Source organism: Tachysurus fulvidraco, chromosome 4, assembly GCF_022655615.1.
Source record: "Tachysurus fulvidraco isolate hzauxx_2018 chromosome 4, HZAU_PFXX_2.0, whole genome shotgun sequence".
Classification (NCBI taxonomy): Eukaryota; Metazoa; Chordata; class Actinopteri; order Siluriformes; family Bagridae; genus Tachysurus; species Tachysurus fulvidraco.
Window position 1 is genome coordinate 24,981,174 of NC_062521.1, and position 27,600 is coordinate 25,008,773.

Consider the following 27,600-nt stretch of genomic DNA (forward strand, 5'->3'; position numbering starts at 1 on the left):
TTCTTTATTCCTTCAACTGTAGAAAGCAATTTGTCTTTGTCACTTTGAGAGATACAGTATACTGTAAAGAACCCTGAGTCTAATCCTGAAAGACTGGGAATGAGGGAAATTTGGAAAAAGAATGCCATTTTATCACAGGATTTGTTCACACACTCATTCACACACTCCTTCAAATTCAAATTCACGCCTGTGTGTAATTTAGCCTGCAGGCATTTGGGAGGTGGGACAAAATGGACTAAACCAACTGGAAGAATCCAACATGAATACAGGGAGATTTGCGTGTACACCATATACTGCTTCTAATTATTTGCTTTTTGTCTTCTGTACATCAAGGTCTAATGTTATCGTGCATTAAAAAAAAAAATAAACTATAGGTTTTTAGAAGCTAAAGTGCTTCTGTAGGAAGTGAAACCACTGTAGTGATAAAGTGCATCGTTTCAGTTCATTCTGTTCTCAGTGCAATACATCAAGCAATATATTTAACAGGCTGCATCAGAAAGTATGCAACTTGTGACAAAATACTGCTTATATAACGTGAGGTATGACAATCTCACTCAAGCACACACACACACACACACACTGAAAAACTAAAAAAAAAAAAAAAACAACACAGTCCTAAAAATGTCATTGAGCTTTTATACTCACCAGCCAGAAGGAGCTGGAGGATTCCCTGAAATCTTAAAGGTCTTGTGAGGTTAGTGAGCAAAATATGGAGTTATATATATATATAATATTAGAAATTAATTTCCAGTAGTGGAAGAAGACACAGATTTGACCTCCACTCCATACCCTACACCACAGAAAGCTAGCCTTTTTTCATGATATGCTGCTAAGGATCTGATCACACAGTCATTTAAATTTCTGTCATTTAGCAGACACCCTTATCCAGAGTGACTTACAATTTCTTTCCATTTATACAACTGAGCAATCGAGGGTTAAAGGCCCCTTGCTCCGGGGCACAGCAGTGGCAGCTTGGTGGACCTGGGATTTGAACTTATAACCTTGCAGTCTGTAGTTTTATTTAGTCCTTAACCATTAGGCTACCACGTCCCCACAATCAGTCTTATTAATTTACTTCACTACACTCTATAAACCACATAAACTGTATATAAATTCATACACTGGCCTACACTCAGCTCGGCGCTCCTAATCGACTGATTCTACCACTTAGAATATAGAAATGTCCCAGAATTTTCTCTTTCGGTATCATGTGAAACTCCTTTTTGGACTTTGTGTATTTTGTGAATCATCTGTTGCTGTTGTGGTTTCCTACATGGCAGAGAAAATTCTTGTACATCACCAGATCTCAAAAAAAAAAAGATATCCAGTTTCTGTATGTGAATGTCACACAGTGTGTGTGACTCATGTCCAAAATGATTTCTATCAAAACAACAACAACATTTCTTTAAACTGATTTAATTTAAACTCACAAGGTTTGCTGAATTCTGTACATCTTAAGCACTATTTTTCAGCATATGGTAACCGTTTCATCATCCTACGACAGGGATTAAAGAGCTGAAGTTGAAAGACGAGATACGTGACAGCTTTCAGAAAGTGTTCCAGAGGAAACAGTTTACTTTGAATACGGGAAGTGAAACGTTGCTACATATTTTTTCAATGAAACCAAAATATCCCCCAATAAAAGTGTTTCCCAATTAGACCAAGTCAAATATACATTTAATGTCAGAGCATTGCGGAATTTGGATTACTGTGTGTGTGTGGGGGGGGTGGGGGTGGGGGTGGGGGTCCCCAGAGATATCCATCCTTACGAGATAATGGCTCATAGAGACTGTATTTTGTTGTTGTGATTGTTTTTTATTATTTCAAATACTTCACCAACACCAGAAGTAGGTCACTTTGGTCACAGATGTACTGTAATGGAAGACTTGATGAGTAACAAGCCATGTCTGACTGAAATATCTCCACATGAAGCAGAATTTCATTTTGAGTCTGAAGCTTACGGCTTACTTTCCCCCTCTCTCTGGTAAAACCATGGTATTTGTGTAAACAGCTATCTCACGAACCATCGGCCATAAAGCCGCAGCACACACACTGACACGGTATAAAATGTAAAGTTAGCTATAATGGGGAACTACAGCTCATGGTTAATAAGACTGGGGAAGTACCGCATTGACCCGAATCTGTCCCAACTACAGTGATCAACCTAACCATCTTATTGTAGTCCTTTCACAGCCATCTTTCCTCAACCACTTAACACCAGCGTGACATGACACTTATGCTTTGTGTTCTTCATTTAAAGGATAAAAACCGTCTAAAAAAAATTAACTTCCATGTCTTAACTCTCAATATATTTGTAATATGCTGAAAATCTATTGTTCTCTAAATAAAGGTGTGATGTCTTACATTATAGAGGAATATAAAGATTATATTCTACAGAGTAGATGAACTGAGCATAAAGACAACATGGCTCACCGGCATCCTCATACATTTTTTCCCTTTCTTACATAAAGCTCTTATTAAAGAAAAGACAGATTGAAAAACATCTATCTGACACCCAGATTTATAGCTGAGGCAACATCAAAAATGCAAATAATTTTGTTTAGCTAAAAATATGTGCAGAGATGCAATACTAAATAATGTCTTTTTTATTGTTAGTCGGTTTTTTAACGGATTCTGATCCTTCTAATTCTGATTCTTATCAAAATCGCACATGCATATTTCTGCATTTGTTCTAGTATGTAATTGTTTCTATAGCAACAAAAAAACATCTCTTGTTGATATTGTGGTTTTCTATAAGGAACATTTGTGTATGTGTCAGTGCTTTGTAACACTCCGTGCTGTGACTAGTCATAGTTAAGCCTAAAACCAATGGCCCTTCATAAGTCCTGTGTTTCCCCTGATTAATCACCCACTATTGTATTCACGTGAATCCAACATAATTATTTACTACTTTTTCCTTCACCCTTCATTCACTTAATAAGCAGCAATAGCAAGTGAATTGTATTGATTTACTCACTTTATAGATTCGGTAATTAAAGGCAGGGTCTCTGATTTTTGAGAAATGCTTCAGAAAACTTTGTCAGGCCGAATAATAAACAAGAATCAAAACAAAAATCAAAACAAACGTGTAGCCAATGAGCAGAAAGGGGCGGTGCTTGTGTATATTTGCGGAGAGAGTGTTCAGTGCGCATGTGTGACATTAGCAGAAAGCGGTTTTAACATTGACATGGAGGTTAAAAACAAAGAAAGAAAGCGAAGAAAGGCTTACGATAAGACAAGAAGTAGGACGTGTTAATATAGGATCAGCTTTCCAGCGCTGGAGAGAACTGAAGAAGCGGGAAGTTGGCCACATATTCACAGATTGGAGTTTCCCGAGTCAATAACTCCTGAGCTAAACGCTGTTACTACACAAATAACACCTCTTTTCTATCGTAGTAATGTAGAGAGGCAGCTACAACCGTTTTGTGTAGTAACAGCGTTTAGCTCAGGAGTTACTGACTCGGGAAAAACTTTACTTTAAAGGTTGCTTCTCGATAGGTGAGTAACGTTGGTTTTGCTTTGTTACACAGAACTAATATATGTCTTTGTCCTTTACATGATTATGCTTGTGTGTCATTTTTGCTTGTTTGTTTATCTGCAATCGTATTGTTCTTCCCTTCAGCTATGATAAAGACACATTTCTTTCCATTAGTCGCCTGGGTTACGTTTGTGTGGGTGGAGCTATAAATACAGGGGTGGGACCTGTTTGGGTTAGGGGCGTGTTTGTTTTGGTGATTTTATATGCCAACATTGGCTTTCAAAAATCAGAGAAACCCTGCCTTTAACTACATTTCGTCTAAGTAACAGCTTGCAATTTATCTTTCAACATTTGGTGTATAAAGAAAAAAAAATTCTTAAAGGGTTTTGGCTTTACATCATCATCATCATCATCATCATCATCATCATCATCATCATCATCATCATCATCATCATCATCATCATCATCATCTTCAACCTGATTAAAAGATTGACTATCACAAATAAATACTGTATATAGACCTCCGGTACTTGTGCACCACAGCAGTTTTCCCCTGTTCTTCACCTTCAGAAATGGTTCTTCAAGGCTTTTAGTTGTATGATATTTTGTAAGACAAAATGGTTTCTCAAGAGTTCCTTGGATAGATATGGATTCTTTGCTTTCTGAATTGGAAGACTCTGCGTAAGGATTGACATAATGTAAAATATTTAAAGGCTTCAGGTAAAGAATGCTAAGAGGAAGAATCTATAAACGTTTTTACAAGATGGTTTTTCTTTAAAAAAAAAAAACCAACACATTTACAAAGCTCTTATCCGTCTTAAGAACCCTTGAGGAGCACTGTCTCATATTCTTGTGAAATGAATGTGTAATGAAACCAATTACTTCCTTCATGAAATCAGCCATACAGTCACATGAAATCAGTGATACAGTTACTCCACACTATTCATCAGTGACAACCCTGCTGGTGATGCTTGGCTCCAATGTCTAAAATTAGCAGAGGAAACATAGATCTTGAGTGTAGTCAAAGCAAAATAATGAAAGCAGCTGCATAAAAGAAGATGAAGGTGAAGGAAAGTGGCATGGCACAGCTCCAAGGTCTCCAGATGAATCCTGAGCTTGTGATATTGTCCATATGGAGTTTCATGTTCTCCCCTGTCCAAAAATGCTGGCAGATAGATTGGTTATTAGAAATGACCCCTAGCTGTGAATATGAGTTTTCATGTCACTACCTCTATGAAAGAGCACTTGAGGAAAAGCTGTAGTAGTACAAATCTACTGAATAACCAGTTCTGATCTTTATAATACAACAAAAAAACAACAACACCAGCATACCAGTATACTCTTTGTGACCTCTCAGTGATAACACGTGTTATAAGTCAACAAGAGTCATGGCTGAAAACACCACCACTTTTATCTATCAGCAGATATCTTCTCAGAGCTCCAATGCAACCAAACTTCACCTGGTTCCTCAAGGTCATCACTGTACACTTAAAGAGAGAGAAAAGGAGTATATTTGTTTAAGCTATCAAGCAAATAATTTGGTCCCCCAGATTGTGAATTTTCAGCTTTTAATGAAGATTTAGTGTTTCTTTCTTTGTACCTCACTGGTTTGGTAGAAAGTCTTTTGACGTGACTTCGAGAAAGCTGCTGGCCACCTCTGCAATCTTGAATACTGCAATGATAGCTGTAGATTTTTCAAACCCAGTGCATGTACTTAAAAATCCATCCATAACAAAAGCAGCATGTGTCTAAAGAGTGCCAAATCTCTGATTAATCCACCTCCTGTGTCTGTCTCACACAACCTCCAGCAATTTAATCAACTCAGTTTAAGGATCTCTATCACTACTCATTATGTCTTCTATTTAAAGACAGCGGTGGTCCATCGGAAGCCACTTATTTACTCAATAAACAGTAAAATGTGCTGGCATTCATTTGTTTTTCATCGACTTCTGTTAATGAAGACGAGCGTTTCACTGCGGCGTTATTGGAACATTCCATTTCCTTTTCTTTTCTTTTTGTAATAATGAATGCAAATGATTTTATTTCAGTGAAACTGAACGAATGCTGTAACAGATTTTAATATGATGGGTAATGTTTTGCAGAAATAGTAAATTGTTTAATATAATATAATTTGGTTACCGTCAAAATTGTATGCATTATAGACCAGGAATAATGTTATCCATAATGTTATACACCCTGTGCTCTTTTGCATTTTTGACAGCAGGCTACAAAAGAGTTTCTTTCTCAGTCACATATCTCAGCTTAATCAACCACCATCTGCACCACCCATCTCCATCTCCATCTGCCTGTCTGTCACACGCAGGCTCCAGAAATTCACTGATCATGATCTTTATCATTACTCATTCTTCCTTTCCTCAAAGGCAATTATGGTCTTTTGGCAGCCGGACGTTTACTCAATAAACAGTAAATAGTACTGACATATAATCTGCAGAATGCTCTAATAGTTAACTTAGGCCATTGGTGTATACTTATTTATATGCCAATGGCCTTATAAGGGTTATAAATATAAGGGTTCTTAGCTTATTCTCTCTCTCTAGCTCACTAGTCCATCTCAGGGCACTGTGCACACACACACATATTCACACACCTAGAAGAAATTATTCACTCACTCACTCTCTCACTCACTCATTTTCTACCGCTTATCCCATCTACCTCGGGTCACGGAGCCTCAGGCGTCATTGGCCATCAGGCAGGATACACCCTGGACGGAGTGCCAACCCATTGCAGGGCACACACATTGTCATTCACTCACTACAGACAATTTTCCAGAGATGCCAATCAACCTACCATGCATGTCTTTGGACCGGGGGAGGAAACCTTAGTACCCGGAGGAACCCTCCGAGGCACGGGGAGAACATGCAAACTAGCCACACAAGGCGGGAATCGAACCCCAACCCTGTAGGTGTGAGGCAAACATGCTAACCACTAAGCCACCATGCCCCCTTTAGAAGAAATTACTCTTAAGCAATATACATACAGCTACGTTTTTTGGAGTTGCAACAAACCTACATTGAAATCCACATGAACACGGTTAGAACACGCACAGCTCGGGAAACCTGGAACTGTGAAGCAGCAAGACTACAGAAACTTCAAGAAGTCGAGAAGAAACCTTTTTTCCTAATGGTGAAGGTTTATACATTTTACACTGTTCAATCTAGAACTCTAGATAATTCTAGGTTTGTCAAGACTAGTCTTAAAGGATCTATGTTAAAAATTCCTCAACATTTTTAAGAAAGGGCTTAAAAGAGTCAGCAAACCTAGTGGTGATTGATTGCAGCAGATGCTTGCTGTCAAACATGCATTATGCACAAACAAAGATTTGTAAGAAACATCGGAGTGTAATGTTCTTGGGACAGGCTCTAGATCAGAGCAGAGTAGAACATGGTGAAGCAGAACATTGTGAATAAACACCAAGCGGTTATTACACATGAATTGTGTGATAAGATGCTAGCTAGTGAATTTTAAGAGGAACCCTGTAACAGGCAGTTGTGAGTCGAATAGACAGCACACAGTCTAGCAGCTTGTTTTTAAGCGTAAGTTAATGCTAGTTGTAAAAATATTGCATTTTTGATCTGTGAAACAAAATACAATGTGCCACGACTGAGGTGCCCTTGAGCAAGGCACCGAACCCCCCAACTGCTCCCCAGGCACCATAGCATAAATGGCTGCCCACTGCTCCGGGTGTGTGTTCACGGTGTGTGTGTTCATTGCTGTGTGTGTGTACTTTGGATGGGTTAAATGCAGAGAACGAATTCTGAGTATGGTTCACCATACTTAGCCGTATGTCACGACACATATTTATCTGACTGTTTTGTTGTTGGAGTCCCATAACATGAATTTCTCTTGCCTTTTCTGCTTTTTTATTTATACAGTATATGCAATGACATATCAATCTGTCCATCCATCTATCCATCATCAATAAAAATCCAGTCTTTTTTATTCATCCACCCATCCACCCATCCATCCATCCATCCATCCATCCATCCATCCATCCATCCATCCATCCATCCATCCATCCATCCACCCATCCATCCATCCACCCACCCACCCACCCACCCATCCATCCATCCATCCATCCATCCATCCATCCATCCATCACATGATGTGAATAAATCAATAACAAAAAATCAGAAATCTACAGACCTTTGTTTTGTTTTGATCTACACTGTCTATACTGACCAGTATTGTCAGATAGAAACCAGGAACACAGTACTTTCTGGTGTTTTTTTTTCTTTCTCCTTCCCCACCTGACTAATTTCTCATCCACTTTCTAGTTAGAGATGTGAAACTAATGTTCTGAGGCTTATTGTAATGGTGGGGTTTTCATGATGCCTGTGAGAGTCCAGTCATTCTCACTAGTGACAGAAGAAACTACTATGGATGTAGATACATCTGCTCATAGATAACACCACCTCCCTTGCTTAAATAATGAAAGTGAATCTATGGAGAAAATTGTATGACGTTAATTGCGAGAGACGATGGAGAACCCCAAGGGAGAAAAATGAGTTTACTCAGAAATGAATTTAGAAAATTCACAAAGATTTCAGGACAGTTGATGAGTTCATCGCAGATTTTACATCGTATTTAAATGAAGTTCGGATAAAAACCAAAACAGAAATAACACCAAAAACACCTTGCCACAAAGCACTAGCAAGAAATGACACACAAATTATTCATTCAGGCCAATGGTTTAATAAATGAATATCATTTCTTTCATGTCTGTAAGAGACCTGAAATAAGTTGCTGATTATCCTTCAGCTCTACGGTTTATAACCGGTCATAAATACCCATCGTTGTGATGTACAGTATATAAAGGAGTTCTACAGCTTCCTGCCAGGAAGAAGAGCTCTCCATTGGTAGATCTTTATTTATAATGCCATTCTTTATCCACTGCCACTGTAAATCATCAGACTGTTTTGAACGGGAAGGTCAAGTTTATAATACTCAGATCAATGCTGACACTCCAATACAATATAGCTCAGGTTTAATCTTTCAGCTCCAGCGCTTTATACACTGGGAATAAACTTTAAGAGCTTTAAAGAGGATGCCACATTTTTGAAAAAATAATAATAAATAATTTTGGGACATGCTGTTATATATAAATATTAAGTGACAGGATGGCATGATTTAGCCTGATGCAAAGCAGATTTACTTTTACCAAGCCAAAGTCTATCATATAATTAATGCTAACATTTGGTTTGGGTTTTTTTTTAAAGTCTTTTAGTTCCTGTTATAACAGTTCTAATCAGTTATTCCAACACCAGCCTCAACCTTTTTTTCCCCCTTAAATAGTAATAAGACAGAAAACACAGCTAGATCTGTTAATTGTTGCTTTCCAGTGGCATAAAACTCATAGCAACAGATTTACACATGACTATTACAAAGTACAGATACTGTAGGCTCCATCCATAAACATAGACCTCTCCTTACAACAAACTATTCTTTGTGAAACATCACGATCATTTTTAATCAACTTATACTGTCGTATAAGTCACTTTGAATAAAAACTAGACATTAGTCACTATGAAGGAAACAATAATTTACTAGTAACAATGCATTGAATAATAGCTGGGAGTAGAATCAGGGCTGCTGCTCTGACCAATCAGAATGGAGTATTGTATTTTATTGACTTTTTTATTTGTTGATTTCTATGTCTCAGACTGTTTTATTGTGATTAGAAAGGATGGATGGATAAAAGGATAGATGGATAGGTGATTTATTAATGAATGGATGGATAAATGGAAGGGTAGATGAATGGACAGATGGATCGATGTATGGATTTATTGATGATTGGATTGATAAACATGGATAGATAGATAGATGGGTGAATAGATGGATGGACAGCAAAAATGTGGATGGATGGATGGATGGATGGATGGATGGATGGATGGATGGATGGATGGATGGATGGATGGATGGATGTCATTTGTATCAATTTATATCAGATGGTTAGTGATGAATGGATGGATGGATGGATGGATGGACAAATGAATGGGTGGTAGGAAGGGTGGATGGATAGAAGGATGGAGGGTCCAAAAGACCCTCCATCCTTTTTTTTTGGATGGATAGATTGATGAATGGATGATGTGACAGATGGACAGAGAGAGGACTGGACGTACAGATGGACAGAGAGTTGGATTCATAGATGGGATTATTGATGAATGGATGGGTGGACAAAGAGATGGACGGATGGACAGATGGTCAGATGAACAAATGGCTGGATGGAAGGATAAATGGATGGATTGATGGACAGAGAGAGGAATGGATGGACAGATGGACAGGTAGTTGGATGAATAGATGGGTTCCTTGATGGAAAGAAACAGGTGGATAGATGGACAAATGTACGGCATTAGCAGGCACCCTTATGCAGAGTGACTTACATTTTTCTCATTAATATAGCTGAGCAATGGAGGGTTAAGGGGCTTGCTCAGGGGCCCAGGAGTGGCAGCTCTGTGGTCGGGATTTGAATGCCCAACATTCTGATCAGTAGTCCAACATCTTAACCACTGAGCTACTACTTCCCTATGGATGTGAGGATGGAGGGTTACAATGAGGTGGATGGATTTATTGATAGATGAATGGATAGATGAATGAATGATTGAATGAATGAATGAATGAATGAATGAATGAATGAATGAATGTCATTATATCAATTTAACAATGTTTTTCCTCAGATTTATCTAAATGCAATGCTGAAAGAATAGCTTTGAGAGATGGAGCCTGCACTAACACCAAACTGGATTCAGAAATGACTAAGTAGAGGTTTTTCTTCCGAATGTGTCCTTGTTAGTATATAGTGTACACACACAACTCTCAAAAAAGGAGTGTTTGAAATAAAGAGATTGAAAAGACATGACATTGAGACAAAATAAAAATGTTCCTCTACTCAGATGTGGATTTTTAAATATGCTCTATGGTTTTATTGATATTCTCAAGGTTTCTACCCCCGCTTGGTCACTAGCATCCTTGGATGCTATTATTTGCTCTTTTCTGCATATCTGGAGCCAAATCATCACTTTATATGAATTTACAAACACAGAATGTGCTGGAATTGTGTTTAGAGCCTCACTGACATCTACAGTACAAAATACTGTATATATGAATGTATTGTATGGTACATGGGTATGAAGATAGCTCGGCACTGAAGTGTCAAACACCAGCTCTGCAGTCTCATCTTATGCATCTTTTACCTTTACTTTTCTTCTCCCTTTTCCTGCATGTGTCTATAGAGATGCTATTTATATCACACCTGTTTCCTTTTATTGCTCTGGCAGGGGATATAATAAGTGAGCTGCTGGGTTTATTTTCCACTCAGATGCAGGACATAAATCCCTCCGCTTCTCCAGCCTGTTCTCTTATTGACTCCATCCTGAGTCAAGAGCCAGTGATGGAAAGAGAGAGAGAGAGAGAGAGAGAGAGAGAGAGAGAGAGAGAGAGAGAGAGAGAGAGAGAGAGAGAGAGAGAGTAGTGATGGGAGATCGTGTAATGATCCATGTGGTGACTCATTCATATATTTTTAGCCACAACGACTGTCTGGTTAGCAAAACGGACCACAACTGATTAACATATTAATCCTCTTTTCCAAGCTAAATTGAACCACCTATGTGAGACTAGCATGTTTCTTAAAGTGACAGATGATTACAGAGTTACTGAATCTAAAAAAACATGCATGTAAGGTTTATAAAAATAATTTGTTTGAGGATTTGCACGGTGGCTTAGTGGTTAGCACGTTTCACCTCACACCTCTATGGTTGGGGGTTCAATTCCCGCCTCCGCCTTGTGTGCGTGGAGTTTGCATGTTCTCCCCGTGCCTCGGGGGTTTCCAGTTTCCTCCCCCGCTCTAAAGACATGCATGGTAGGTTGATTGGCATCTCTGGAAAATTGTCCGTAGTGTGTGAGTGTGTGAGTGAATGAGAGTGTGTGTGTGCCCTGTGATGGGTTGGCACTCCATCAAGGGTGTATCCTGCCTTGATGCCCGATGACGCCTGAGATAGGCACAGGCTCCCTGTGACCCGAGAAGTTCGGATAAGCGGTAGTGAATGAATGAATGAATGAATGAATTAAATACAGAAAGTGTAATCTGCATGTAATCTGCGGGATGTTGTAGCCTAGTGGTTAAATTGCTGGACTACCAAACGGAAGGTTGTGAGTTCAATTCCCACATCCACCAGGCTGCCACTCCCTGAGCAAGGCCCTTAACCCGCAATTGCTCAGTTGTATGAAATGTAAGTTGCTCTGGATAAGAGAGTCTGCTAAATGCTGTAAAAGTAGGTACATGCTAGTGGCATAGAGACACTGAAGACATTTTAAATGAGTCTGTTATTTTTTTTTTAAATTGTCAAGTTGTTAACAAAATTGTCTAAATTGTCAAGTTTTATATTATGGAACATGATGATTACTTTCATAATGACTTCAGTGCAAGAACTTGTGTTCCTTTTCTTCATGACCTTCATTAAACTGAGATGATGCAGCTTCCTGCTGAGAACATGAGACTTCCAAATATTTCAAAAGGATGAATATGAGTGAATATGAACTATAATGGGTTTTCTTCATTAAGCATTACAAATAAATGTCAAGTGAAGTTATAGTGCATTATTAACTATACAACTGAACACTTTATCTGTTTAAACTGGCTTTTAGGTTTTACTTTAATATCAGATATGTAAAGGTAATTTGCACTAAAACTCCAAATAATGCATTGAGTATAATAATATGAGTCTGCGGGAAAGGGAATAAAAACTTGCATTAATGACGTCCTTTACATCTAAATAGGGATTGGCATTAAATCTAGCATTGCTGCTTATGTGTCATGCTTTTAAAAAAGCAAATGTGTTTGATGATACAGGTTTAATCGGTGAGGCAGAAAAACAGTAAGCGCTGAAAGGAGGATTATTATGGAGTGTCAGCGCCACCAAGTGGACAAAGGCTTGTACAGGCCTTTTTTTTAACAGGGCAGTATGAAGTTTGAGATTGTTTTCAGGCCAGTAAAACTGTACTTTAAACTAGTGCCCTAGACCTAGAGAGTTTATTAGTTTTTCCTCTATGTATGCAAAAAACCACAAATCATCGAAATAAGCTTTAAGTATCCTTTTATTTAAAAAAATTATACACACAAATACAAACGAATGGCAATCCTACTCTCTTCTTTGACCAGGTTATTCCATAAAGAGGCAAAAGCAGGACAGATATAAATCCTACTACACATAGTAAACACTTCAAAACACACACAATTGTCTTTTTGTCTATACTCAAAATCTTCCACTCAGCCTTAGCTCATGAAGCTTGCTTTATGCACAGTGACATTGTCATTTTGGATCATTTAGTTCCACTGTAGTGAAAATTTTAACACTACAGCCAGATTCTAGAGATTCTGTACAATTCTGTGCTTCAGTCTGAAGGTTTATGTGTGTAAAGAATATGTTTCTCTAAAGCCAGCAGCATTATAGACACCCCTCGGACACAATCGTCACCCCACACACCCCTCGGACACACTCTTCACCCCACACACCCCTTGGACACAATCGTCACCCCACACACCCCTCGGACACAATCGTCACCCCACACACCCCTCGGACACAATCGTCACCCCACACACCCCTCGGACACACTCTTCACCCCACACACCCCTCGGACACAATCGTCACCCCACACACCCCTCGGACACAATCGTCACCCCACACACCCCTCGGACACAATCGTCACCCCACACACCCCTCGGACACAATCGTCACCCCACACACCCCTCGGACACAATCTTCACCCCACACACCCCTCGGACACAATCTTCACCCCACACACCCCTCGGACACAATCTTCACCCCACACACCCCTCGGACACAATCTTCATCCCACACACCCCTCGGACACAATCTTCACCCCACACACCCCTCGGACACAATCTTCACCCCACACACCCCTCGGACACAATCGTCACCCCACACACCCCTCGGACACAATCTTCACCCCACACACCCCTCGGACACAATCTTCACCCCACACAGTTCATTATATTAAATAATATATATATATATATATATATATATATATATATATATATATATATATATATATATATATATATATATATATATTATTTAGTTCATTATTTATCCCCAATGAGCAAGTCTGAGGTCTATTAGTTATAGCAGCAGTTGTATGAGGTATTAAATATGGTATGTGTGTGTGTGTGTGTGTGTGTGTGTGTGTGTGTGTGTGTGTGTGTGTGTGTATACATTTGCAAGAACAATCTTTGTTTTACAATCCTCTATTTTTTGCACAATGTACTGTATAATATACAGAATGAACGCTGGTTGGTGCTATTTTGTGTATTTGTCCTGTAATATTTTGTATTGTCTGTCTGCATTGTATTTTGTCTCACACTTATTACACTAGGTTGCACACGATGAACTTTATGTGACTCGGACAACTTACTTTCAGTCATAAACTCTGTGTTGTCGTATGTAACACCACAGTCCTGGAGAAACGTTGTCTCATTTCACTATGTACTATATCAGCTCTATATGTTTGGAATGACAATAAAAGCTTCTTGACTTCTTCACTTGACTTCACGTTTCAACGTCTTTAAAACCATTAAAATAAAATATTACTGACATCATCAATCAAAAGCAACAGGACTGCCAAAAGTTTGTAGAATACTTCACACACCAGTTATCAGTAAAATTCTCTGCTGTCTAGAAGTATTGTTTCATTATAGATCATAAGTCACGAGGATTTGGGGATTGCTCAAACTTGTGTGCCTGTGAAATCAGCAAAGGTCACTAATATGCCTGGGAAAGTGGAACAAAGTGACTTAGAAGCAGAGACTGAGGAGATGTCTGTGTCGAAGGCGTTAACAAGCTTTATATGTGTAGCTCCGTCTCCTTTTACATTCAACACACTGAGCCAAGAAAATGGTCATGAGTTCTTGATGCACGGAAAAGTTTTGTATTTAAAATAATTCTAATCCTGTTGACAAATATTTAGGTCCCTAACTTCTTATCATTTAATTTGATACTTGATACTATATGTGGTCATTGAGGACATCAACCTTCTAATCAGTACACAATTATCAGACTGTATATGACTGTAGAAAGGACATTATACATAATAATACTCTGGTGTTTATAACAGTTTATAATCACACCCTCCAGTGTCACCCAAATGAGGATTTTGAGTCTGGTTCCTCTCAAGGTCTCTTCCTCTTCCATCTAAGGGAGTTTTTCCTCGTCGCAGTCGCTTCAGTCACCTCAGGCTTGTTCATTAGGGATAAATACAAATACACTTAAATATAAGTCTAATATGATTGTATAATACTATTATTTGTATAATAAACATTTTGTACTATATTTCTGTAAAGTTGCTTTGAGACAATGTCCATTGTTAAAAGTGCTATACAAATAACCTGAATTGAATTGAATTTTCTATTAAAATGTCTGAATGAAAATGAAAATGAAAATAGCTCCTAAGAAATAGAAATACTTTACAAATACAATACAAATTCTTAAAAGCCCACTCTCATATGAGTCAATAATCACTACTGTGGATTGTGACTTGACAAAGAAATCCAATGATGAACAGGAACACAACAAAACAGGTGCAAATTCTACTTTTTGGTTTCTGGGAAGAAAAGTTAAGGAATTTTGCTTATTATTCTAGTATTTTATGCTAGTATTTATTAATAATTTAATAAAATCGACCCATTTTTATCACATCAATTAGTCAATGATTCAACATTTTTATTTATAAAAGAACAAATAAGACTCAACACGCAAGTTCTGAAAAAAAAACAACAACAACAACAAAAAAGTTTTTTTTATATATACATTTTATTGCTCAATGCCATTTATTTATTTATTTTAATTAACTTAAATTTTCTGTAAAACCTCTTTGGGAAATCAGACTCTGTCGTTTGGGTTCGATTTCCTCAGTTGAGCTACATTTTGTTTCTTTTCTCTTTTTTAAGTCTAGGTTCTTAACAAGATTTTTTCCTAATTTTTGGGGTCTCGTCTCATCTCGTTTCCTCTCGTCTTGTCTCCTCACCTCGCCATTTTGGCAGACACCCATATCCAGAGCAACTCACATTAATCTTATTTATACAGCTTAGCAACTGAGGGTTACGAGCAGCCATTAATGGCAGTTCGGTGGCCCTGGGATTCAAACTGATCAGTAGTCCGACACCTTAACCACTAGGCTCTCACATCCCACATTTATACCTGTTATAATGAAGGTGATATCCAGAACTAGTTTTATGGAGATTCTACAACATTAAGCCTAAATTGTAGTTGGTACTTTTTGGCTGCTTCCTGTTTTGGGTCACCACAGTGGATCATATTAGATTTGGCACAGGTTTTATTCCGGATGCCCTTTCTGACACAACACTCCCATTTCGTCCAGGCTTGAGGCCAGTCTAAAGGGCATCTTGCATAAAACCTGAGAGTACTGAGAGTTATCTCCTCAGAGGATGGGTTAGCTCCCTGCCCAGGAAACGAACCCAGGCCACAGCAGCGATAGCACGGGATCCTGTTGCTGGACCACCAGGAGGCGTAAAGTAAACTTTTTAAAGTATTTTTTTATGCCATTCATTAAATGGTGTGGTATAAGAGGAGTAAAACACAATGAGGAACGCTGTTCAGGGTAATGCATCACATAAGCCTTATAATAATACTTTAAGTAAAAACGGGCTCACTGATACTGTAGATCTGACACCGTAGGACCAAAAATGAGGTTTCGGAGCTATAAAAAAAAGAAAAAGTGGATCAGCTCACAACTATTAATGCAAATAATGCAAATAAATAAATAAATAAATAATATATATATATGCAGTGATGCAGTTTCAGAAAGTGGAGCAAATCACAGAAAACTAAATGCCAGGTCATCTATTTATACAAAGCTAGTTTATAGGATGGGTACTAGATATGTCCGTGTCTTTCCCCACAGATTTGATGACGCAAGAAGACTTACCTCTTATAACTTCAGTTTCCTGTTAATGTAAAAAAAAAAGAAAAAGAAAGAAAGGCAAACCTACTGCAGGAACAACTTCAACCATCTTCTTGTTAAATCATCAAAATTTTTTTATCGTGTTTCATATCCACTTGAACAGAAACCTTGTTTTATAGTGATAATGTAGTGGAGGTTGAATAAAAGCCAGTGTGATTCATTTTATTGACCTAGCTTTGGCCATAAAGGGTTTTTTTTCCCACTTCTCACAGACTTTATTGCCTCGTTATTGCTGAACTTCTAAAAAGAAATGTATGCTATGGTGATCCATTTATGCATAAAATAATCACTGTCGAAGTTTAAAGCTCTTTCTTTATAGCAGCTATAAATTACAGATCTACTCTTGGCTGCTATGAAGTCCTGACACTAAAGGCTTCTTCAATAAATGGTGTTTAAATATCTCTAAATAAAAAACAACAACAACAAAAAAACACCACCATATTAACCCAAGTACAAAGAGTTCACCATACAAGCCTGTCTGTAAATTGTTACTATAGAAACCAAACAAGTGATGTAATATAAACCTGCGATTTTCCTTGAAGCTGGAACTAGTGTCTGAGCTGCTGGTGTAGAAAATAAATAAGCAGTGCTGTGGTATAAAATAGTACAATAGTCTGAGTGGTTGTGACAGCTGCCCACCATGTGTCCATGATCACTCGAGGGCCAATCGAATGACATGGTGGAAAGATGAAGCTCACCAAAGATGTAAAGGAAACAGAAGCTTTTCCAGATGACGGACATCGCCGCAGAGGGAAAAAGACAGACAGCTAATGGGAACCAGATATGTTATTATGCAGCAGGGTGTACTGTATGAGCCTGAATTTATTCTGTAGATCACGCCCATTGGCTCGTACACTCATTTTTTTTTCCTACCATTAAACCTTTAGATGTAATGTCGACTCCATTGTCTCTACGTTTAGCCTTGCTGTTTTATTATGTGTTTCATCATGCTCATGGTTCTGGAGAAACAGCACTCCGACATCGAGGAATGACAAGTCATGAACGGTTTTTGAGCAGCCACTTATCAGGATGCCGAATGCCGTATACAGTGCGGTTAGTCATACATGAGCTACTACTGTATGATCCTGTGAGTTCCTACTGTATCACTACTCTCCCAGGGGACGTGCGGTGTTTTCTTCCGTCCTCCCAACAGGATAAGCTCTGAATCCATAACCACTCTGAATTAAAGGAAAAGAACACAATGAATCCAATGAAAGAGCCAGAACTGATCCTGGGTGATTGTACTAAAACAAGATTATAACCGATCAGTCTGCACTGAAGAAATAAAAGCCCATTGAATTGACTTAAATGAGATGTGTACATCGGTTCCAAGTGCGTGAACTGAGGATCAGCTGAACAGATGAACCTGAACAGCCACATCAGTATTGTAAATTTGTTTAAATTAAATTCAGCATATGCAGTAAACAGGGGCTCGATGGTAAGCAGGTTTACTTGCTCAACCAGGGCATTGTGAGTTTGCATGTTCTTCACAATTTTCCTCCACCAGTGCAAAGAAATACAATGTAGGCTCATTGGCATCTCTAAATGTTTCTGTGCTGTGTGTTATTGTGACTTGTGAAAGGCTCCAGCAGTGGCTTAGGGGGTTAAGGCTCAGGGGGTTAAAGCTTTGAGTTGGTGGACAGAAGGTTGAGAGGTTCAAGCCTCAGCACCGTCAATCCGCCTCTGTTTGGTTCCTGAGCAAGGCCTTTAAACCCTCTCCGGTCCATTGATGCTGTATTGTAGCTTACCCTGTGCTTCAACCATAACTGCCTAAGCTGGGAAACGCTTGCTTGCTAGCTAAATAAATAAATAAATAAAAATGCACTGTGTTGTAACAAAGGCTTCTCCTTCAGGTTTACTGTGAAAGATAATCAAATGAAATGTTTTTTATTTTTGTTTTTTTTTTTAAAAGAAATGACACGGGCATGAGTAGTGCTCTTGTATTATTCAACTGAAAAATATATTTTCCATTTATCATGCTGATTTCTTAATCCTTTTTTAAATGACATTTCATGCAACAGCTTTATTTGTGTGAATAAGGGATTTAGAAGTAATTTAACTCTTTAAAAAAAAATAGTACATAAAATAATGCTTACAACAAGGAATAAAACACTGGCCCTGGTTCAGCCTAAGAGTTAAGCATGAAGCAGCATGGTGTCTGTAGCAGATCCTCTGCTTATCTAATCACATGCAATTTAATTGATGTAAATTATTTTGCTGAAGGAAGACCGTCGGACCAGAGAATACTCACTTTCAGAAAGTGAACAGTTTTTAGACTTCATAGATTTTTCACTTAATTTACTCTGTCTTTGATTAGATCGATTAGTGAACTGATGACATAAATAGCTAAAAAAAAAAAAAGAAGTCAATGACGAATCAGGATGTTTACACAAGAACCGAAAGAGACGAATGGCTTTGTTTTCTCTGCGTCAAATTCTAATCGATGGTCAATCTGTTCTTGACGTGAGTTTAAAAAAAAAACACCTGATCGCATTAAGCTCAAAAACAAAACGATTAATCGTGAACGGTTAAGCGTTAAACCTCGTCATTTAATTGTTAGTTGCTTACCTGGGTTTTTGTAAACGGACCTTTTTTTTAAGCAAAGGACATTTTAGTTGAATATTTAAAACTGTTGAACGTTGTTACATCACACAATAAATAGTTATTAAAATTCTTTTTTCTTTTTACCGCAATCAACCTCTAAACAAATAAGACTCAACACGCAAGTTTGGAAAAAACAACAAAAAAACAAAAAACAAATTGCAATAAAATTTATTGTACCTCTTATTCAAAGACTCAAACACGTGCAACATTGTACTAGAACAGTATACCAAGATGGCTGAGTATATTTACACTGTCCTCTATGTAACAAAATAGCAACACTGTGGAACTCCACTGGATACTGTATACAAGTTGTTGAACAATCCTTAAAACCCACAGTCATTCAAGGAGAATAAACTTACGACTGGCTGGAGCTCTTGCTTCGATCTTCTGATCGTGTTCCATATGCAAACCTTTAGATGACTTAACTAATGCTACAGGATTAACAATCATTCTGCTGAGATTTAATCAGACATGTGTTTCATTTATCAGTCTCTCCAGCACGGAGATAAAGTGCTTTTCTGATAGGGTGTGTATGATGATGATGATGAAATGTAGAGGACTGCGGTAGTGTAAATGACGTAGTGAAAGCTACTGTAGAACAGCACACTGGTGCATAATCTCTTAATGGGCCTCATTTGTCAAACTTGAATACGAATAGGTTTATTACAAATCGGTAGAATTTTCAAATGAAAGGTGGCATCTATTAAAAAATACATAAAAAAAAAGTAGCGAGTCCAGAAAAACATTCGAATGCGACGAGCACTTGCGGGTTTGTGTAGATTCACCAATAAGTGACTACGTAATCATTTAGCCGGCGATGACTTCCCGCGATTTTCTACAGATTACACTGTGAAGATGAAACCGCTTCCAAAAGTATTCTGTAAGACAAAATAAAGCTAGCTATAAAAGGAGGATAAAAGTAATGGCGCCCTATAGAAAAAGGCAGGGTTGGTGTATGTCTATGGAAGCCGTCACGCTGCAGTGGCTGAGCTGGTGTTATTAGAAGATTTAGAGCATGTTACAGGGATGAGGCTGAAGATCTTTACACGGTTTCAGAATAGTGCACGCTACACGATTCTGGCCCTGATAATCCTGCCATGGACTCATTTCGATGCTTGGTGAGTACACTGTATGTTTGTAAGCATGTTTGATTTTCTCACTGATAAGTTGTGTATATATATATATATGATCTCATATATGATCTCCTAGAGGTCCGGACAGCTGAGTCACTGGCTATTTTTAAGCGGCGGTTGAAGACCTACTTATTCAGGAAACACTTGAACTAGCACTTCTTTCCTTATCTTTTGCATTCATAAAAAAAAACAACTTTGCCACTTTTTCATTGTAACCTTGAACAAATGTTTTAAACTCATGGTATCTTAAGTATGTAACCTAGTGAACCAGCATTTATGTATTCAATGTTAGAGATTTAAGCACTTATGTACGTCGCTCTGGATAAGGGCATCTGCCAAATGCTATAAATGTAAATCTCATGTGTAGCAGATACCTGAATCCAATTTATAATCCGTCTAGGTATGAAAAACCTAAACGCGATTGTTTCACGACCTGATTTTTAATGCCGACCAGGGCATGTGGTGCGAAAATCTCAGAGCACCTGAGATTCATTTAATTTGCAACAAATTTGCATTTAGCAACAGATGCAACAGTATAAATAAAGTCGCAGGGGTATTTCTGGTTTCATTTATAAAATATGAGGCCTTTAATCAGTCAGAAAAAAGCAGTGTGTCCTGCTATATCGGTTTGCAGGGTCTCTGATTATACTCCGTTATCACTGAAACCACTGAAAGCTGATCGAGACTCCATTTACATGAATAGATGCTAAATGAGTCCCGACTCTTACAATCCAATCTCAAAAACTTACGCAATTGAAGCATGAAGATGGAGCAAATGTGTTCGAGATCAATACAGCATTGTGGGACGTGATGCATGGTGTATTAGTGGAAATGATGGACATTTGAAAGATGCTACAATCTTCTGTCTTAACCCTCCAATTACAAAGGCTGTTTTTCTGAAAGCACACACAGCACACACGTGTGTAAATAAATTCCTGCGCTCCTGAGTTCAGACTCCTGAGTCCAGACCATAGGCTCTAGTCTCCAGACCCCACGATCCCTCCTGACCCCACGATCCCTCACGCATCACTCCTGCCCCCACGATCCCTCGCGCTACACTCCTGACCCCACGATCTCTCACGTTTCACTCCTGACCCCACGCTCCCTCACACTATACTGTAGACTCCAGACAACACATTGCCCTGTTAGCCCATTTATGCTGATGTTCCAGTCCCATCACTGCTGGCCAATGAGCTGCAGTGTGATTTAATGCTACAGTATCTCTAAAAAGAAAGGTTTTACACTACTGAATAAATAAATGCCAGGGGGCTAATTGGGGAAATTTCTCAGCCTTTAAAAGACTAATACTGCCAACACACAGCTCCTCCCTGCACGCCCGCGCGGCTCCTCCCTGCACGCCCGCGCGGCTCCTCCCTGCACGCCCGCGCGGCTCCTCCCTGCACGCCCGCGCGGCTCCTCCCTGCACGCCCGCGCGGCTCCTCCCTGCACAAGTCCTTTCAGCACTTATTCTGTATAAAATAATAACATCAAGGTTCCAGTCAGTCATATGCATTATGGTTTGAGAAGCCTATTTGGAAATTACACAACCGCACACAAAAAAAAAGCTCTGAAAGCAGGAAAAATGGAAACACTTGCTTTTGTTGTGGGATTAGAAAACATACTGATGTGCGTCAGGCATGGTTGTAACCGTGAGCCTGATGTTGAAGCAGATTCATCAAGAAATAAACAGGTTTGAATGCTGGACTTACACCAAGGCTCGAATAAAACACCTTCTGTTGAGAAGGACGAGGACATGGCTACGGATTCAGAGCATGCGTTGTTATAAATTAAAAGTGTGTGTAGACGCACAATAAATAACACTACCTTTGGATGATGGAAGGACAAAATGGGAGACTCTCGTTTTCTGACTGATCTCCTTCCTAACTGTAAACAGGGCCTATTCATTTCTTAGACTGTTTTTTTTTCTTCTTTTTAGAAAAATAAAACTTTGATATTAAAATAAAAATCATTCTGTAGACATCTGCTCTTCCTGGATGTAATGTGCAATAGAAAATGACCTCGCAACGTTAATCTACAATGACTCTGATGCTTTCTGACGCTTTCGTGCTGGAAAAGAGAAACCCGCCGAGACGCTCGCGTATCAAATGAAGTTACGATTCAAACGTATTTGGTTGAGCGCTTTAAGCCCGGCATCTGTGAGGAGGAAAGGAGACTAGAGTGAGTGAGGACACTTCGGAAAGAAAGAGAAGACGTCTCGGTCTGGTGCTTGTACTGAAAATCCTCAGATGTTTGGGTGAAGAAGAAAAAAAAAAAGAAAAAAGAAAGAAGCAAGAAAAAACATTCATGATGAATGCTGTTCATCCTCACTCTGAATAAAAGACCTGCCTTTCTTCTATGGCACGACAGGATGCACACGAGGAGGAAAACTCAGCTTCATGAGCTCAAGTGGCACTTCAGAAGACACAACATCCCTACAAGCAAAGTTCACACTGTTTACGAGGAAAGGGACGGAGAAACCATACTGTACGTCTAGCAAGCAAACTGTCATCGAGTTAACGTTCTCAGTAAGAAGCAAAGTGAATGAAACGCTGCTGGAATAATCTACATTTCTCACTCACGGCTCGTTCAGGTGATGACTGTTGTGCTTCTTAAAACGAACCACGCAGAAGGTAAAAGCGTTGTCTGACGCAGCCGGATTAAAAAAATTCTAAAAAGGCGAGCACTGGTGACGTCTCGAGGAAGCTCTTGAGATGCCACACAATGTTTTTTTTTCTTTTTTTCTCTCAGTTGACTGGACTGCGCTCAGACTGCTTCGGACACAAAATGCAGTAGGCTGTTCGCAGCTATACATACTTGTGTATATATATGTATATATATAAAAGATCCATTCTGGAATATATACGTGTGAATATTGGCAGTGATCCCATAAGAAATTGAAAAGGCAGAATTTCCGTGCAGTCAAACCTGGTATCTTGGTACTCATGTGTGCTTTTTTCCCCCACTGTGGTAATGCAAAACTAATAAAGAAGAGACATCGAGAGCGACCTGGTCTGACCAGAAAGAGCGAAAAAAAAAGAAAAAAGAATTGACTCAACGAGACCATATGGGAGAAAGTATTGCTTATGTTCTTTGTTTCTTTTTTTTTTTTTTTTTTCCTCCCTGTCCTGGTCCTGGTCCATATTTAGCTCCATAGGAGCCCCCTCTAAAGCAGTGCCTCTGCAGCAGCCAGGCTGTGCCACTCAGGACTTGGACTCTTCTTGCTCGGCTTCGGCAGAAAGCTCGACGTCAGACAGGCTAACTTCCACCGGCAGGATGAGTGATGTGTCCGAGTCGCTGCTCAGAGGAGGCTGGTGTTCACCTGGAGGCAAGAAACAAACAAACAAAAAAAAAAACAACAAGAAAATATGAAACCAGGCAAAGAAACAACATAGTGCACTAATGGAATAAGTGACGTGACACACGGCTAAGTATAGTGACCCATACTCAGAATTCGTTCTCTGCATTTAACCCATCCAAAGTGCACACACACCGCAGTGAAAACACACACACACACCGTGAACACACACACACACCCGGAGCAGTGGGCAGCCATTTATGCTGCGGTGCCCGGGGAGCAGTTGGGGGGGATTCGGTGCCTTGCTCAAGGGCACCTCAGTCGTGGTATTGCCGGCCCGAGACTCGAACCCACAACCTTTGGGTTAAGAGTCAGACTCTCTAACCATTAGGTCACGACTTCCCCAATAAGTAAAATAAGTAGAATAAGTAAAACAGAAACAAAACGAGAACCAGGCATTAGAGAAAAGATATAGAAAAGCTCCTCCATGGACTTATTCATTTTATAATTAACTCTTAATCTAGAGGTTTAATACTAATCTATGGCTTAAATTACAATACAATGAAATTGAGAGTTGAGCTCTTCAGGCTTATTTTCCTTCTGGGATCCGAGTCCAGTGTTTGCTGATTGTGGGCCAGATTCCTCATTAATGTCACATGAAGTGTCAATGAAACTCAAACTTCTCGCAGGATGAACAAAAACACATCAGCGACCGACAAATCGGCATCACGGTCACGAATATGTCTAGATAAACATATTCCACGTCCTTCAGGTTGGAGTTTTCCTTCAATGTAATACACGTATAAGCTTTTTTTTTTTTAAAACTATCAATTCTGCTTGAGTTTGTTTACAGGCGATGTTGAGCTCAGCACATCTGCTCATTATCTTCGACTCGACTAGTGTCAGCTCAAGGCAAAGTAAAATAAATCATGGTCATCGTGTGCTGTACAGGAAAATACACAATAGAGCAGGAATGTGTGTGTGCACATGCGTGCTGGTGTGTGTGTGTGTGTGCGTGCGTGTGTGTGTGCTGGTTTGTAATGAGTGGAAAAAGCAACATCTGGGCAGTGGCTTTAATAAACATCAATAGGACAATAAATTCAGCACCTCATCAATGATTCATGAAAGAAGAGCGGTTAGACGTGTAATGTCTTCCTCCCTCTGCTTTTGTGGTTTGTCCATCAGAGCTAGACCTTCTGGTTACATGTATATAATCACCACTGTGGGATGAGAACATGCCCTAATAATCTCTCTGTCTGTCTGTCTTTCTGTCTCACTTTAGTTACCTGCTTTAGCAACACTACCACGGTCATGCTAATAAAGCTCATTAAATCGGGGGGAGAGGGAGAGAGAGAGAGAGAGAGAGAGAGAGAGAGACCACAGAAAGAAAGACAGAGAGAGAGGAAAAGAGACAGACACAGAGAGAGAGAGAGAGAGAGAGAGAGAGAGAGAGAGAGAGACCACAGAAGGAAAGACAGAGAGACAGAGAGAGGAAAAGAGACAGACACAGACAGAGAGAGAGAGAGAGAGACCACAGAAAGAAGGAGAGAGGGAGAGAGATACCACAGAAAGAAAGACAGAGAGAAAGAGAAAGGAAAAGAGACAGACACACACAGAGAGACCACAGAAAGAGAGTTCTTTCTCTTTTCTGTGGTCTCTCTCTCTGTCTCTCTTCCTCTCTCTTTCTTTCTTTGGTCTCTCTCTCTCTCTGTCTCTCTTCCTCTCTCTTTCTTTCTTTGGTCTCTCTCTCTCTGTCTCTCTTCCTCTCTCTTTCTTTCTATGGTCTCTCTCTCTCTCTCTCTCTCTCTCTCTCTCTCTCTCTCTCTCTCTCTCTCTCTGATACAATGAGCTTTATTAGCATGACTGTGGTGTTTACAGTGTTGCTAAAGCAGGTAACTAAAGTATTGGTTTAATGATCAATAAACATTAAGAGAACAAGATAAAATGAAAAGAATCACAACAACAACAACAACAACAACAACAACAACAACAGAATTACAAAAGTGATTAAATAGATATAGACCTTAAAGTTCACAGTAATAAAGTAATACAATAAAATACTGTTATACATGTGTGGAACATGGGGTTTAATGTTCCACATATGTGGCTACAGTCATGTAGCATTCTTCTTTCTCTCGCTCTCTCTCCCTCTCCCCTTCTCTGTCTCTCTCTCCCCTTCTCTGTCTCTCTCTCTCCCCTTCTCTCTTTCTGTCTCTCTCCCCTTCTCGGTCTCTCTCTCTCCCCTTCTCTCTTTCGGTCTCTCTCCCCTTCTCGGTCTGTCTCTCTCCCCTTCTCTGTCTCTCTCTCGGTCTCTCTCTCCCCTTCTCTGTCTCTCTCTCCCCTTCTCTCTTTCTGTCTCTCTCCCCTTCTCTCTCTCTCTCTCCCTCCCCCTTCTCTCTCTTTCTCTCTCTGTCTGTCTCTCTCTCTGTCTCTGTATTTCTGTGTCTCTCTGTGTGTCTCTCTCTGTATTTCTGTCTGTCTGACAAAACCATGAGATAGAAAATTAGGACTAAAGAAGGAAACAGAATTTTATTATTATTATAATTAATAATAGTTCATTTTAAAATCTGGAGAGCAGATTGCGATGGAATAGAAAAATGGACAGAAGAACAAGAAACATTTTTCCTTGGGACTCATAAATATGGGGACATTTTTCCTTGGGACTCATATAACTATGGGGACATTTTTCCTTGGGACCCATATAACTATGGGGACATTTTTCCTTGGGACTCATAACTATGGGGACATTTTTCCTTGGGACTCTATAAATATATGACTTGAATGTATTAATAAATGTGTACATTGGTGTATACGTGTGCAACATCATGACCCGTGACGTCCCCTCCAAACTTCACCAGTTTTGACCCACTTGTCCTAATGACTTCCACCTGCTACGAACACTGAAGCAGCATGAAAGTCATCGTCAGTGCCATGTATTGCCCATTAGCCTGCGTAACAAGCCTTGTATCTATTGTATTTGACCTTGTTTACGCTGAGCATGTTTTTGCCTGTGTTTAACCCTTCAGATTTATTTGCTCGAGTTGTTCTACTGTTTGCCTGTTCTCTCCACCACACTTTTGGATTTGTTAGTTTGTGGAATTCATTCTCATTATATCTGCATATGGATCCTACGGCCTCTGATTTATTACAATGTGTGTGACTGTCTGTCTGTCTCTCCCTCCCTCTGTTTCTCTGTCTGTCTCTCCTTCTGTCTGTCTGTCTCTGTCTGTCTATATCTCCATCTGTCTGTCTCTCTCTCTGCCTCTGTCTGTCTATATCTCCATCTGTCTGTCTGTCTCTCCCTCTGTCTGTCTGTCTGTCTGTCTCGCCCTCTGTCTGTCTCTCTTTCTGTCTGTCTGTCTCTCCCTCTGTCTGTTTCTCCCTCTGTCTGTCTCTCCCTCTGTCTGTTTGTCTGTCTTTCTCACTGCCTGTCTTTCTCGTTCTGTCTGTCCGTCTGTATCTCTCTCTCTCTCTCTCTCTCTCTCTCTCTCTCACACTCACAGACACACACACACACACAACAAATCAATGAGCTTTATTAGCATGACTGTGGTGCTTACTTACTCTAAAATGATACTGTTTCTATAGTAACAACTCATTCGGCTCATAGGGAGTCACGGTAAACAGACAGAAATCTGTGCTGCACAACAAATAAAAATGGGAGTATCCTGTTTCCTTATGGTCTGTGAATAACAAGCCGTCGATATGGTTTTTGTTGTACTGGTTCATATCATGTTGTCCTCGCCTCTTGTTTATATTCTGTTTGTGGTCGCTTGACCTGTGTCTGTTCCCAGTTCTGCTATTGTTTAATAAACCCTGATTGAACTGCACGCAGCGTTGTGTTTCTGACAGCAGGAGTCAATTAAAAATAAATCCTCGGCAAGCATTGAAACAACTTAATGGGAGGTTAACATGCTGCTGCATGAATAGACCTAATAGTAATTATTACATTCATTTGGTTTGTTTTAACAACACGCATCCACCCTCATTATTATTTATATATATATAGTACAGACCAAAAGTTTGGACACACCTTCCAAAAGTTTGAACACACCACCTTTTCAACAGGACAA

General features: G+C 39.4%; 1 protein-coding gene across 3 annotated transcripts in view; it reads right to left on the reverse strand.

The window, feature by feature from the left end:
- Positions 1–19,251: 19,251 nt before the first annotated feature.
- The window catches only part of rnf150a (ring finger protein 150a), a 33,882-nt gene continuing 25,533 nt past the window's right edge, over positions 19,252–27,600 (reverse strand). For 2 of the 3 annotated variants that reach the window (XM_027145947.2, XM_027145946.2), the window contains one exon: positions 19,252–23,551. In XM_027145947.2, coding sequence (XP_027001748.1) covers positions 23,433–23,551 — 119 coding nt within the window. In that variant the 3' untranslated portion in view covers positions 19,252–23,432. Of the gene's footprint in view, positions 23,552–23,947; positions 24,748–27,600 lie in introns of those variants that run through there. The other variant, XM_047812134.1, reaches the window with a different exon arrangement.